This window comes from Triturus cristatus, chromosome 7, assembly GCF_964204655.1.
Source record: "Triturus cristatus chromosome 7, aTriCri1.1, whole genome shotgun sequence".
Lineage (NCBI taxonomy): Eukaryota > Metazoa > Chordata > Amphibia > Caudata > Salamandridae > Triturus > Triturus cristatus.
In genome coordinates, this window is record NC_140590.1 from 546778166 (window position 1) to 546793045 (window position 14880).

Below are 14880 nucleotides of genomic sequence, written 5' to 3' on the forward strand. Positions count from 1 at the left end.
CTGTTTCTATGTTTTGGTTTTGGATAATCCAGGTGCAGGTGCTGGGTTTCACGCAGAAGTAACATTGGTTCCCTTAGCGGATTTGATATTGTGGTTCGCGTTAAGCTGCTTGACTTTACCAGATAGCACATATCCACTCATTACCTTCATGCGGAACTGAGAATGTTCAATGCCCCTAGCTAGAGTGAGGGCCGTTTCCAAGTCAGGGTCTTCAGATGATGATAGTTTTTCCTCAATTTTCCTGTTCCATGTGTGTTCAATCAGCTGATCACAGATAATTTCATCTCTAAACTCTCTGTAATTGCAAGTGACCGCAAGGGTTCTGAGTGCAGTGACAAAATCATCAATGGTCTCGCCAGGAATCTGGGCATGTTGCAAAAATTTGTGGCGTACCAACACTACATTCTTTCTAGGGTTAAATCTTTTGTCCAAGGCTTTGATGAAGGATGGGCACACCCAGTGTGGTAATTTTTGTCCTGGGGAGTCATCGGGAGATGGTACAGGTCACCCCCCACCCCCATAATTTCCGTCCAGAGGTAGGCAATATTGGGCGTGCCTCTTTTGGTGGATTGTCCCTAGTGTGATCGGATGATGTGGATGTACGGACCTAGGTCTGGGAGCCCTTTTTGTTATGTGGCCGCCATCTTCAGCGGTTAGACATGCCCTTACAAAATGATGTGAGCGTTTTTTGTTTTTTGCTTTGTTTTTTGTGAAGCATGGGTTGAAGCACAGTGGATGTGGTGGGGGAAGCATCGCAAAGGACACGGGTGGAGGCAAACCCCACAGAGTGTGAGGTCGAGGCAGTGGCGACTGCCACAGACAAAAAGTGCTGGGGTGGGTGGAGGGGATGAAGGGTTGCGCAGGAGGGAGAGCACGGCGTGGTTAATAATAATTAAAATTATTTTTAAAATGACTTCCCTGAAGCTGCCTGCCGCCTCCTGCATCGCGCCTTGGTTGTCTTCCTACCTCCTTGTCCCAGCAGGTACTGGGGCAGCATCAGACTGCCTGTGCAATCCCCGCGCTGCTCTCATACTATGAGTGCAGCATGGAATTGGCCTGAGCGAGCTGCTTTGATGCTCCACTGAGGACACGGAGTCTGTGCGGTTCCTCCTACAGGCGGGTTGGAGAAACCTAAGTTTGGCCGACCTGAGACGGCTGGCCAAATACACATGTGCACTTACAGTGCAGAAACCAGTCCTCCTCCTCCCTCCCATGGCCCGGCCCCTCCCCTCAGCACTGGCTCAGACCCATTAGCTGAAAAGTAAAACCATATTAAAATATTGTTTTATTTTCAGCTACTGGCTCTGCGCCAGTGGGGCGACGGTCCTCCGCCATTGCAGGGAAGCTGTCCCTGGGTAGAGGGCAAAGCAGCAGGCAAGAGAGAGCAACATAGCGTGGCAGGGTGAGAAGCACAGGCGACAGAGAGGAACACGAATTGTGGCTGGGGGAGAGAAGTTTTCAAGGAAGACCGCTGAAAGCACATGCACTCTAGAGTGCGCAACACAAAAGAAAAACCTAGTATTTGAAAAGCAAGCAGTGGAAGGAGATGAGTAATGCATCCATCATCCAGGAGAGGGAAAAACACAAGAAGTGTTATTTTTTTTACCTAAAGTCCTCTGACTATTTTCATAGATCAGGCTTTTGCTGAAGTACCCGCATTACCACAGTGCGTCTTCTCCTTGATGCAAAGTGGTACAAAGCAGTGGAAAGCACAATTTGTACAATGAAAAGCGCACCTTTCCGGTGCAAAATACCCTTTGTGCTGGAAAGTAAATCTGCTTCCCAGACTTTTCACTGCTTTGCTAAATTTTAAATGCGCTTGTAGTGGTGCAGCGTTAAATCTGTGCAGATGTTTTTCCAGTAGAGAAAAAACCTACTTCAAACAACGGAGAGCTGGCAAGTAAAACATGCATTTCACTAATGTACGCACCACAGTGAATCGTTCAGCATGATGCTCCCCTATTAATTTGGGTAGATTACTACACAGGAGCCATTTCATGTATTTGAAAATTAAGGAAATGGTTTGAAGTTTGTTTGAAATGAAGTGCAGGTCTTTAATTTCAACTTGCACACAGAACATATTCTGAGGTCAAAGAAGTGTTTATATGAGGTAAGGTTTTGTGTTGAAAAGTATCTCTTTTCCTTGACCTGTGAGTCCTGCCTACTGCCAGTAGCATTTTACGATGGGGGGAGGTTTTTAGGGATGTTGTGTGAGGCAGGGTTGCTGAGGTGGCCAAGAATTAAGGCCACTGTCCAGCACACAGTGGAATTGAACAGCTTGGATAGAAAACACCATATCAGACTGACCTTCTCTCATTTACATGCTTTTTTCCCTATTTTTAAGACGTGGTGATGTCATATGAGCAGGCAGGTACACTACTGACTGTTTAGGTAGAATAGTTGGTAGCACTTTGGTACTCCGGCGCCACACAAGGTCAAATCCACAGGCTTTTCCAGTGATGTCCAAGCATCAATTATGGACATACCATTCAATGGTACCTGTCTCTTCACAGACACTGCGGGCTCAGCCCGGCAGTGCTTTAAAGAGAGTAAGGGTACAGCATTCTCACTTGGCTTTTCAGCACCTATGCAGCAGTTTTCCCAACAATATTGTTCTTTTCGAGTCCAAAACCTGCCTTAATATCAACAGACTCCTAATCTTTTCGTAGTAGAGGTTGGAGATCGGGCCGTCAATGTCCAGGCATTCAGGAACAACCTAGTACCCAATCCAACCCCCACTCCGCCGCAAAACCCCTTTAGTTTGGCCTCAGCAGCACGTCACCCAGTTGGAGGCAGGATAAGCTATTTCCTCTGTGGGTGGAGCATCACATCGTTCACATGGGTGCTTCCAATCGTCCAGGGTGGTTATGCCCTACCCATCTTATCCACCCCTTCAAACATACCACCTATGCCACAATGGGTTGCAGAAGACCACTTATCCATTCCAGTAGTGGCCCGTCCCCTGCCAAAGTGGCGGGGTGGTCCGGGCCAGAGGAGGGAGGTGGGGGGGATGGGGAAGTCGGGGGACAAAATAATTAAATACATTTTAAAAAGTACCTTAATGCCACCGCCGTCTCCCACCACATCACCCTCTTCCTTATTCTTGGCACAGGCTCCCAGAATGCACTACAGCCAATCCTGATGCTGCATGAAAGCAGCATCTGGATTGGCCTGAGCGCCTGCAACTTGCGCTCCCAGGCAGACTGGGAGCCTGTGCCTGCTCGTTTTATTTATCTCTGTCGGAGTTAATTATCTCCGACAGGATGGGCGGGGCCGGGCCAGTACAGGGAGGAGTACTGTGCACTTATAGGTGCACATGTTGGACAGCAAGCCAAACTCACATGCACACTCCTGTTTCTCCAACCCGGCTGTATTGTACATCCGAGTTGGAGAAACCCCCCAGGCTCCTAGGCAACGTCTGAGCAGCAAACGAGGCAGCTCAAATCAAGGCTGGTGCTGCTCTCATATGAAAGCAGCACCTGGATTGGGTGGGGAGCCTCAGCCCTGAGTGACCATCCCCTTCCAGCTTCCGAGACACGAGGAGTAGGAGAAACAAGGAGGCAGGCAGCGGGAGCAGAATCTTTTCTTTTTTTTTTAATTCTCCAACCTCTCCTCTCCACCAGTGCCCCCGCTCAGTTTTACATTTTTGCTGCATACTAAGTCTTTTTAATCCGGACCTTTCAAAATTAGTCATTTTAGATATACCAAGCACTAAGTTGTTTGAGTCTGCAAATATTTTGTATGCAGACAGTTAATGTTAAAAGAAAATAGTGCCATACAGTGCTGTTGCCAAATGTTTTGTTTAACTATTATAGTGATTCTATAATGCCTTTCTGAAGTGCTCACCAGTGAGGGGCGACCCTCTGTTCATTTTAATGTAATGTCTCTCCATAGCAGGGGAAATTGTGATTTTTCAGTCAAAATACAATCATGAAATCATGTGACCTGAATTGGCACAATTCTTTCTCCTATCTCCTGGTAATGTTTTTCACCATGTGTCTGTCCGTGTTGCGTCTTTTGCGTTAATTCATAAACAGTTGGTTAAGTATCTCTAGTGTGCTGCCAGAAGGCTGTCTGTAAGACTCTGGTGTGTACACTGAACAGTTTCTTCTCTCTTTTTCTTTGCAGGGTTTTGGCGGTTGTGGTATTGTGTACTGCAGGACACGAGATGCCTGTGAGGAGGTAGCAGTGCAGCTGTCACAGAGAGGTGTGAAAGCCAAGGCCTACCATGCAGGTAAGCCATGTGCTCATTATCTAACTCACTGATGCGTTCTCACACGGATAGTATTCACTGTGATGGTTCAAGGAGGAGGAGTGTGGGTTGGGTATTAGATGATGACCAGAAGGGAGCAGGACTGCTTGACTCCTAGATGAAAATGGGTAGAGTGGAGGGTCAATAGAGTCTGAGGTGACAACGATTGGGAAGCAGAGTGATTTCCTCCATAAAAGATGATTGTGTATGTATGGATGTGTGCTGGCTGCGTATTTGTTGCTACTTGTGGGAGGGTTAATGGCAGGTTGAAGCTTAAGTGATGGTTGATACAGTGGTGATTTGGAATGAAATTGGATTTATGGTTGAGAGAGGACATCGCATGGGTTTTAATACTGTGTGACTCTAGGATAAAAGTTTTAGGTGTAATCTTGGTGGTTTGGCACCTGGACAAACGTTGTTTAAGGAATGCTAGTGGATTGTCATTTGTGCATGTTCAACAGTTTGTCAGTTGGGTCATTGATGAAGACTATGGATGTGTTGAATTCTGAATTATGGCTGACATAGTAATCTTAGTGGATTATATACTCCACAGTGCCTTGTGGTTGAGCTTCAATGAAGGCTGGGGAAGTGGTCTCCGCAGTTTGAGTTATGGAATTTCATGATCCCGCATCTCATATCCATGCGCTCATCCCCTTTTTTACACACCATTTTTTCTCTTCCACCTACCTACTGTATCAACACTAAATACCAAGCTCAATTTATAGAATGACCAGTTCCGGGACCTAACACTGATCCAAATGTTAAAAATCCTTTTTATGTGTCTGTTTAATTATGTTTAGACAGTAGCAACTAAGACAAGGCACTTTAAAGCGTCCAGAAGAAAACATGTCAGTGCTTTACCAAATTTCAAACATAAATAAAATGAGTACTTGATGGTTGAAGTAGGGTTTTTATTTTTAGGTCATTGTCTGGTTCTAAATGGTGGCTGTGAGTGAGAGTCTTAGTAAGTTTGGTTCTTGTTGATTGAGGAACTGTATCTTGGTGAATTGTGTTGAAGATGGTTGACTGAGTAGTGTAGGAGACAACTGGTTTCTGGATGGTGGTTGAGTGTGTTCTAAATAACGCCATTGAGAGGACACAGTATGGATTATCTTACTTACTCTGGAAGCATCTGTTTTTGGCATGTAGAGCTGTAGATTCAAATGCTTTGCATACTCCAGCCATCTAGTGTTGGGTCTGGATGTTTTCAAGTTGTTTTTCTTCGATAAGTCTTTTCCAGGCACAAGGTAAGGTGACTCCTCCTTTCGGTGATAGTGCTCAAGGGCATCGACTCCATTGTTAGATTGTTTTCCCGCATGAGGGTGAGAATGGAGTAAATTTAGTATAGAGTTGTCCATGTGTATGTAACATAAGTAATAAGAACTGCAACAGCCCCCTGTGACCGAGGAGGGCACATGTGAATCTACAGCTCTACATGCCAAGAACAGATGCTTACAGGGTAAGTAACATAATCTGTTGGAGGCATGTGTGCTTTAGATAAACATGCTTTACATAGACTGTATAGCAGTATTCTCCCAAAGCGATGGCTAACAAGTGGGTGTTGCAGTTGTTGTTTGAAAAAGTGTTTTTAGCACTCCTTGTCCTACATTAGCTTGTTGACATGCTAATACATCCACACAATAATGTTTGGTAAATTTGTGTGGTTTAGCCCATGTAGCTGTCTTACATATGTCAGCTATGGGAATCTTGCCTAAAAAGGCCATAGATGCTCCTATTTTAGAGTAGAATGTGTTCTCGGAGGTATAGTTAACGTTCTTTTAGCTTTAACATAGCAAGTCTGAAGCTATTTGACAAGCCATCTACAAATGCCGGATTTAGAGATAGGATTTCCTTTATGAGATGGAGCAAAGGCAACAAAAAGTTGTTTTGTTTTGCGAAAATCTTTTGTCCTATCAAAATAATATAATAGTGCTCTTTTGACATCAAGTGTATGCTGAGCTCTTTCTGCTATTGAATGGGGTTGAGGGAAGAACACATGTAACTCAACTGATTGGTTCATATGAAAAGCAGAGACAACTTTTTGAAGGCATTTTGGGTTTATCTTTATGAAGTTGAACGTTGGGTTCTTCTAAGGTTAATGCCTGTAGCTCTCCAACACGTTTTAGTGAAGTGATGGCAATTAGAAAGGCAACCTTCCATGAAAGAAATTGTAATGAACAATTGTGCAATGGTTCAAAAGGTGGACCCATAAGCCTTGTGAGAACAATGCTAAGGTTCCAGATAGGTGCAGGTGGTACCCTGGGTGGTGGTATTCTTTTAAGGCCTTCCATAAAAGCTTTAATTACTGGAACTTTGAATAAGGATAAATGTTTATTTTGAGGACAAGCAGCTACTGCTGCAAGATGCAGTTGAATAGATGTATATGCTAAGCCTGCTCGTTGTAGATGCAAAACATAACAAATAATATTCTGTATAAATGCATCCAGGACATCAATTGTGTTTTTATTATAAATATAACACACCTTTTCCACTTTGCTGCATAACATGCCCTAGTGGTAGTGCTTCTTTCAGAACTGTCATACAATCTGGTGGTAGGTTCAGATATCCAAATTCTATGATTTCAGGAGCCATATCGCTAAGCTGAGCTCCTTGGGGTTTGGATGTCTGATTTCTCCATAGTTCTGTGTGAGAAGGTTTGGATTGAGGTGAAGCTTCTGGTGTGGGACTACTGACAGTTCTAGTAACGTGGTGAACCATGGTTGACAAGTCCATGTGGGAGCCCCTAAAATTAGCGTGAGATGTCTGCCTGAGCTTCTGAACTAGAAATGCAAGGAGAGGGGAAGGCAGAAAAGCGTAAGCAAATTTCCCTGTTAAGTTCATCCATAGGACATTGACTTTGGATGGAGGGTGTGGGGACCTGGAGGCGAAGTCTGGGCATTTTTAGTTCTCTGCTGTTGCAAAGAGATCTATTTTTGGAAACCCCCATTTCTGGAAGCAGGGAAGGAGCACTTGGGGGTGGAGTTCCCACTCGTGGACTTGTTACCACATCCTGCTGAGGAGGTCGGCAAAGTCGTTGTCTGTTCCTGGAAGATGTTCTGCTAATAGTTGAATCTTGTGATGAACCGCCCACAGCCAAATGTTCTGAGAGAGGCGTGATAGTTGTAGAGTGTGGCCCCCCCTGTTTTTGTAGATAGTACATTGTTGTCCTATTGTCCCTCCGGACTAGGACAACTTTTTCTATTAGGTGAGATAGAAATGCTATCTAAAAGAAACAGTTAGTTATAGATTCCTTACCTTAGAATTACCCCCAGGCGTCATACTGGATCCAGAAAATGTTTTCGTCAGCAGTACCCCTGCGCGTCGAAAGGTGGCGTTGGTCGGCTCCGCGTTCGTCGTTGGCATCGTGGATGACGGAATGACGTAGCGGCAGCTACTTAGACGCCGCCCTTGCGCGCTGACGTCAGTTCTTTCTTTTTCTATGCCAGGCAGCGCAGATCCAGAGAGAGCGTTACCTCCAGTCACCTTTTGACTGAATCTTTTGCGACTTTTGTCGACACCGTTTTTGAGCCGATCGACTCCTGGTGCATGAGGGATGTCCGATTTCAAGGCTTGTGGGTCCTGCCGAAAGCTGATGTCCGTGGCTAGTCTGCACCGCGTATGCCTTTGGTGTTTGTATCAGGACCACGACCCTAAGTCGTGTTCAGATTCATGGTCCCGCAGTCGGAAGTCTTTGCGGGAGCGGTCCCGAAAGCTTCTCGAGGCCTGGCAGTCCGCTCCACGGCGTTCGAGGGACCGGTCACGCGGGAGGTCGAGGGACAAATCGTGAAGCCACCATCACCACTCTTCTTTGAAGTCTTTGCACTCCTCAGGTAAGTCGAAGCACAAGAAGAAGTCGAAGAAACACCGCCGCTCTTCGACTTCTCCCCGTCTGTCGGCTGACGCGACGAGGGATGCGGGAGGTGCCCCACCCGCAGCTCCGCGTGCAGAGCCCGAAGGATTGACTCTGAGCTTCCCTCCCTTTCTGGGACCAGCAGTGACCCCTGCCTAGCTCTGAGCTTTTTACGAAGCGATGCATGCCATCTTTGGGCAGCCCGACTCTGCTGGCACGCCTTTGGGGCCCACGGACTCAGCTGGTGGCCCTGGGCCTTCGATGCCAGCGGCTTTGGCCCAGACACCGCAGGGTCCTCTTGGATCCAGGCCTGGTCGACCTTCTAACACCTTCCCCGGCTACGAATCCACCAGCACCACGGCTGCTAACTACGCCGGTTGTGCCCCCAACTGGCGTCGACCCCGGCCTCCACCCCGACGTAGACACGGAGCTGGACCGGCGTCTGCAGACGCCGATGGGTACTTTTGTTCCCCAGTTCTACCCTGGTTCTTTTCAGCCAGATTGGCAACCAGAAGAGGGTGAAGAGGACTGCGAGGGGTCTGGAGACCCTCTAACTTACCAGTTGAGATATGATCAGGACTGCGGAGAGGAGTTGGGGGATGCCAGTGGTCTGGATACCTCTCCAGACCTTGGCATGTTGTCTCCTCCTACCGTGGCTACGGAGGAGGGAGCATCTTACACAGTGGTGTTGCATAGGGTTGCTGAGGCTCTCAACCTCGAGCTACCTATGGTGGCAGTCAGGACTAACCTCCTCACAGAGGTGCTTCAGCTGGCAGCGAGCTCTTCGGATCCGCTGCTGCCGTTCAACGAAGCCCTCACAGACGTCCTTTTGGGCACCTGGTACAGGCCCAACACTGGGGCTCCAGTGGATATGATACTTGCCCGACACCACTGCCCAGCCTGGACGACCCTATTTTCCTCTCCCAACACCCCACCCCAGAGAGCTTGGTGATCCAAGCCTCCACCTCCAAAGGAAACACCTTCCCTACTGCACCACCTGAGAGGAAATCCAAAAAGCTGGACCATCTTGGGAAGAAGTTTTTTTTCCCTCCAGCTTGGGACTGTGGTCTGTAAACACTGTATGTCTGTTGGGCCGTTGCACCCACTCTGTGTATGATACGGTGGTGCAGGTGCTGACTCCATGTCCGGAGGAGGCCCGGGCAGTGCTCTCCCTTGCTGTCGCCGAGGGGAGAGATGCAGCAATGTTTACAATTCGTTGTGGACTAGACACCGCTGACTCACTAGGCAGAACAATTTCAGCCCTTCAACACTAGGCCTGGCAGAGGTCGACTGGTTTCTCCGGGGATGTCCAAAGTACCCTGATGGACATGCCCTTCGATGGCCTTCGCCTATTCGGCGACAAAGCAGACAGTGCACTAGAGTGCTTCAAGGACTCTCGGGCTACGGCCAAGTCCTTGGGCCTCTCCACCACCTGTCCTGCACAGTCTGCCTTTCGCCCCTTTCGTGGCTACGGAACGGGGCGCCTGCCACGTTCCGCCCAGAGCCGCAGGCTGGCGCACGCTACTTGGCCCCTGCGCAATTCAAGACGTGGGACCCACCGCCATGGGTTTGGGGGCCAGCGAGCGGGCCAGTCCATCGCCCCTCTGCAGCAGGCTTCAAAGCCTCCTAGTCTGACCTTTCAGGACCACCAATCGCCAGTGGGCAGCAGGATTCGCCATCACCTCCCCCACTGGCGCACCATCACGTCGGACAGGTGTGTTTTGCCGATAGTCTGAAGGGGCTACTCCCTCCCCTTCGAGACTTCCCCTCCAGCCATTTCACCTCAGTATCACCGCATGTCGGAGGATTATCTGGCCCTTCTCCAACAGGAAGTTACGGCTCTCTTGGCCAAGGGAACTATCGAGTGAGTTCCTGCCCCAGAAGTAGGTTGTGGTTGCTATACCCACTACTTTCTGGTGCCCAAGAAGGACAAAGGCCTTCATCCTATCTTAGATCTCAGGAACGTCAACCGCTTCCTCCGGAAGGAGAAGTTCAAAATGTTGACGCTAGCTCAGGTCGTGTCTGCCCTCGACCCTGGAGACTGGTTGGTAGCGTTGCACTTGCAGAATGCTTACTTTCACATCCCTGTCCTGCCGGCCCACAGGCGTAAACTGCGGTTCACGGTAGGCCACGAACACTTTCAGTTTACTGTGTTCCCCTTTGGCCTTACCAGCGCCCCTCGGGTGTTCACGAAAGTGATGGCGGTGGTCACAGCTCATCTGCACAGGTCAGGGGTTCCAGTCCTCCCCTATCTCGACGACTGGCTGTTGAAGGCGGGCTCGCCCCAGGCGATAGTCTCCCACCTCCAGACTGCGGCGGACTACCTACACTTTCTTGGGTTTACTATAAACTTGCCGAAGTCACACCTGATTCCCTCTCAGAGGCTCCTTTTCATATGAGTGGTTCTAGGAACGGCACAGTTTCAGGCTTATCCTCCCAAGGAGCGAGTTTGGGATACTCGGACTATGATTCCGATCTCTCAGCCTCTATCCCGGGTTTTGGTCAGAATGGCCCTGAGGCTGCTGGGCCTCATCACCTCCTTCATCCTGCTGGTAGATCATGCCTGGTGGCTTATGCGGGCTCTGCAGTGGGACCTTAAGTTCCAGTGGGTGCAGCATCAGGGGAATCTGTCCAATTGCGTCCGGATCTCGGAGGGCACTGCACGACAATTGCAGTGGTGGCTAACGAACCAGGATTGGGTCAACGGCAGATCTCTCTCCCTTCCCCAACACTGTGGTGATGGACACATCACTTCTGGGATGGGGCGGCCACATGGGAGAGGCGGAGATCAGAGGCCTCTGGTCTCCGGCAGAGTCTGGGCTCCACATCCACCTTCAGGAGCTCCGGGCGATCTGTCTTGCACTAAAGGCATTCCTTCCCTCAGTTCGGGGAAGAGTAGTGCAGGTGTTCACGGACAACACCACCGCCACATGGTACTGCATCAAACAGGGCGGGGTGGTGTCTTGGACCCTATGTCAAGAGGCTCTCTGTCTCTGGACATGGCTGGAGCATCAGGGCATATCCCTGGTGGTTCAACAGCTGGCAGGTTCTCTGAACGCCAGGACGGACAAACTCAGCCGCAGGTGCATGATGGATCACAAATGGCGTCGTCACTCGGAGGTGGCACAAGGTCTCTTTCAGCAGTGGGGAGTGCCTTGGTTAGATCTATTCGCCACCGAAGAGAACGCGCAATGTCATTAATTCTGCATGTTAGAATTTCCAAGGTGGCGATGCTTTTCGTTGCGAGTGGAGTTGCGATCTTCTATATGCCTTTCAGCCTATACCACTTCTGCCAAGAATGCTGAAAAAGATCAAGCGCGACCGGGCCCAAGTCATTCTTGTGGCTCCGGATTGGGCATGAAGAGTCTGGTATCCCGAGCTATTACATATGGCATTCGATCCTCCGATACATCTGCCTCTTCGGAAGGATCTTCCATCCAACCCTGTCCAGTCTCCACCACCTTGCGTGGAGATTGAGCAGCGACAGTTGACAGCCTTCGACCTTCCTCCCGAAGTCTGTGATGTAACCTTGGCAGCCAGGCTACGGTATACGCCTGCAGATGGAACTAATTTGTGGCATGGTGCACAGCAAAGACTGTGGACCGCCTTTCTGCCCCTCTTTCTTAGGTTCTCTTGTTCCTCCTTTCTTTGGCCCAGCAGGGCTCTGCTCTGGGCACTGTTAAGGGCTACCTCTCGGCCATTTCAGCCTTTCTTAGGCTTCCTGATCAGCCTTCTCTTTTCAAGTCCCCTGTTGTAAATCGCTTCCTGAAGGGCATTACTCTTCTTTTTCCTCATATTCCCTTCGTAATACTTCAGTGGGACTTGAACTTGGTTCTGACTTAACTTATGTGCGCTCCCTTTGAGCCACTTCATAACTGCCCTCCCAGACTTCTTACCTTAAAGACTGCTTTTCTGGTTGGCATCACCTCTGCTCGCAGGGTGAGTGAGCTCCAGGGTTCTTTCTTCAAAACTTCCTTTCCTGGCTGTTCATCCGGACAAGGTTGTTCTAAGAACCAGACTTTCCTTTGTTCCCAAGGTGGTCACTTCTTTCCACACTGGCCAAACCATCTATTTGCCCACCTTCTTTCCGCCTCCACACCCTTCAAAAGAAGAAGAGAGGCTCCACCGTCTGGATCCAAAACGTGTGCTTTCATTTTATTTGGATCGCACCAAACAATTTCGGGTGGATGACCAGCTCTATGTGAGCTACGTGGGTGCCAAGAAAGGTCGGGCCGTGCACAAACGGTCCGTCTCTAGGTGGGTCGTTATGTGCATTAAAGCTTGCTATTCCTTGGCAAAGAAGGAGCCTCTAGTAGGGCTGCGTGCCCCTTCCACCAGGGCGACGGCAGCTACCACTGCTTTGGGATGAGGAGCCCCCCTCAATGACATTTGTCAGGCAGCTACGTGGGCATCTCTGCGCACGTTCACTAAACACTACTGCCTGGACAGCCAAATCCGGAGAGAGAGCTTTTTTGTCCGTTCTGTTCTCCAGGACTTTCTGGTGTGAACTTGATACGCAGACCCACCTCCGGGGTTGGTATTGCTGGGGGATCTAGTCTGAGGTAAGGAATCTATAACTAACCTATGTTTCTTATAGATATATCGTTACTGAAGGTAAGTAACTTGTTCTTCAACACCAGCTAAACTGCTTGCAGCTCTAGATAGTTGCTGTGAAGGTTTTGTTGTTTGGTGGTCCAAAGACCGTGAACTGTTGTATTTTTTAATTTTACACCCTACCCTGTGAGAGGTGGGTCTGATGTGAGCACGATGTGTGGAACAGGGTTGATAAATGGCCACCGTTTTAGTAGATTTTGTGTGCAGAGAGCGATGAGTATAGCTGTCTAGATTTTTTTAACTGACCCTGTGATTGAGTCCACTGATGTGCTAAACATTCATGTAGAGGACGCTTATGAGGCACTATCGCAATGCATGACACCATCATCCCTTGTAATTGCATAAAGGTCCTGACTGAGAGAGAATGGTTGTCTTGGTAGTGTAGTAGCAGTGTTTGAAAATTGTTTATCCTGGATGTATTGGAAGATGGGATTTTTGTTCATTGATTGTAAATCCCAACAGATGTACAAGGTTTATTGTTGTTTTGAGTGTTTTGTAAACACTAGAGATGTGTGTTGGCTTTTATGAGCCAATCATCCTGGTATGGGAAGACATGAATTTGCTGTCTTCGTAGATGAGCTGCTACCACTGCTAGGCGTTTGGTATACACTATGGGTGCAGTTGTTACAGCGAATGGTAGTACTTTGAACTGATAGTGTTTTTGGTCTGTTACAAATCTGAGGTATTTGAGATGTGCTGGGTGAATTGGAATGTGAAAGTATGCTTCCTTTAGATCCTGTGTTGACATAAAGTAGCCTTGTTGTAAAAGTGACAGCACCAGTTGAAGTGTGGCCATATGGAAGTGTTCTGATAATATGGACGGGTGTAATGGCCTGAGATCTAAGCTTGGCCTTAATGAACCATCCTTTTTGTGAATTAGGAAGTAGAGTGAGTACACCCCTAATAATTTATGTTGTAGTGGAACTGGTTCTATAGCTCCTTTATGTAGAAGAGCCTGTACTACTTGTTTGAGTAGATGTTGGTGCTGTAACGAGAGTTTGTGAGTGAGAGGTGGAATATTGGAAGAGTGGTTTATGAGCTCCAGGCAATAACCATGTTGGATAATGCCCAAAACCCATTTGTCTGATGTTATTGACTGCCAAATGGAAAGAAATTGTTGCAGATTTTCCATGATGTGAGAAAAATAATCGGGGGAAGGGATATGAAGTCACCGTTTGTTAGGGGATGGAGAGGAATGTGTTGGTGTGCCTCTACCTCTTCCTTTAAAATTATTTCCTCTATAGCCACTTTTGTAAAATCCTCTAGCGGGGGAGGATTGTGTTTGGGTTGTCTATGAAGATGCGGTCGCATCTGCGGTATTACTTTTGGAGTCTCCTCTATAAAATGAGTTGCAAAAGGAGCCTCTGTTAGAAGGAGACTGTAACGCTCCCATAGACTTTGTCGCCTCTGTAGCCTTCTTCATTTTTTCAAATGATTGGTCCACTTAAGGCCTGAAGAGGTGTTCTTTATCAAAAGGGGCATTAAGGATAGTTTGTTGAACTTCTGGTTTGAAACCAGAGATTCTTAGCCATGCGTTTCTTCTTAGGAGAATACTGGTGTTTACTCCTCTGGTTGCAGTATCTGCAGCATCTAACGCACACCTAATAGAAGAATTGGAAATAAGTTTCCCTTCTTGTACCAGTTCCTGCCCTCTTTTCTTGTGTTCTTCTGGGAGATATTTTAATATATCTTCTATTTCGTCCCAGTTGGTCCTATCGTATCTAGCCAACAGACCTTGTGTATTGGCTATACGCCAATGGTTGGCTGATTGAGCAGCTACTCTTTTTCCTGAGGCATCTATTAGCTTTGAATATTTATCTGGAGGTGGTGCCTTCCCTGAGGCTTATGAGTTTGCCCTTTTATGGGCATTAGAGACCACTATAGAATCCAAAGGCAATTGGCCCTTAATAAAAACGGAGTCAGATGGTGGGGGTTTATATTTTTTGCCCACTCTAGGTGTTGTGATACATGCTGTAACTGGATCTTTAAAAATATTGTCAGCATGCCTCATCATACCCTTTTACATAGGCAGCGACTGTGATTTTCTGCGTTTCCTAAAGTTTCAATTAGGAAATCCTCTTCTAGGGCTTCCTTACGTAAAGTCACTCCATGGTAAGTCACTACCCTAGCAATTAACTCCTGATTTTTTTTGAAAATTCTTTTT

The 14880-nt window shown here is 47.9% G+C and overlaps 1 protein-coding gene across 2 annotated transcripts in view; it reads left to right on the plus strand.

Annotated features, from left to right (window-relative positions):
* The window catches only part of RECQL5 (RecQ like helicase 5), a 669413-nt gene that overhangs the window by 208493 nt on the left and 446040 nt on the right, over nucleotides 1-14880 (plus strand). For both annotated transcript variants that reach the window (XM_085616996.1, XM_085616997.1), the window contains exon 4: nucleotides 4129-4234. In XM_085616996.1, coding sequence (XP_085473122.1) covers nucleotides 4129-4234 — 106 coding nt within the window. The remainder of the gene's footprint in view (nucleotides 1-4128; nucleotides 4235-14880) is intronic.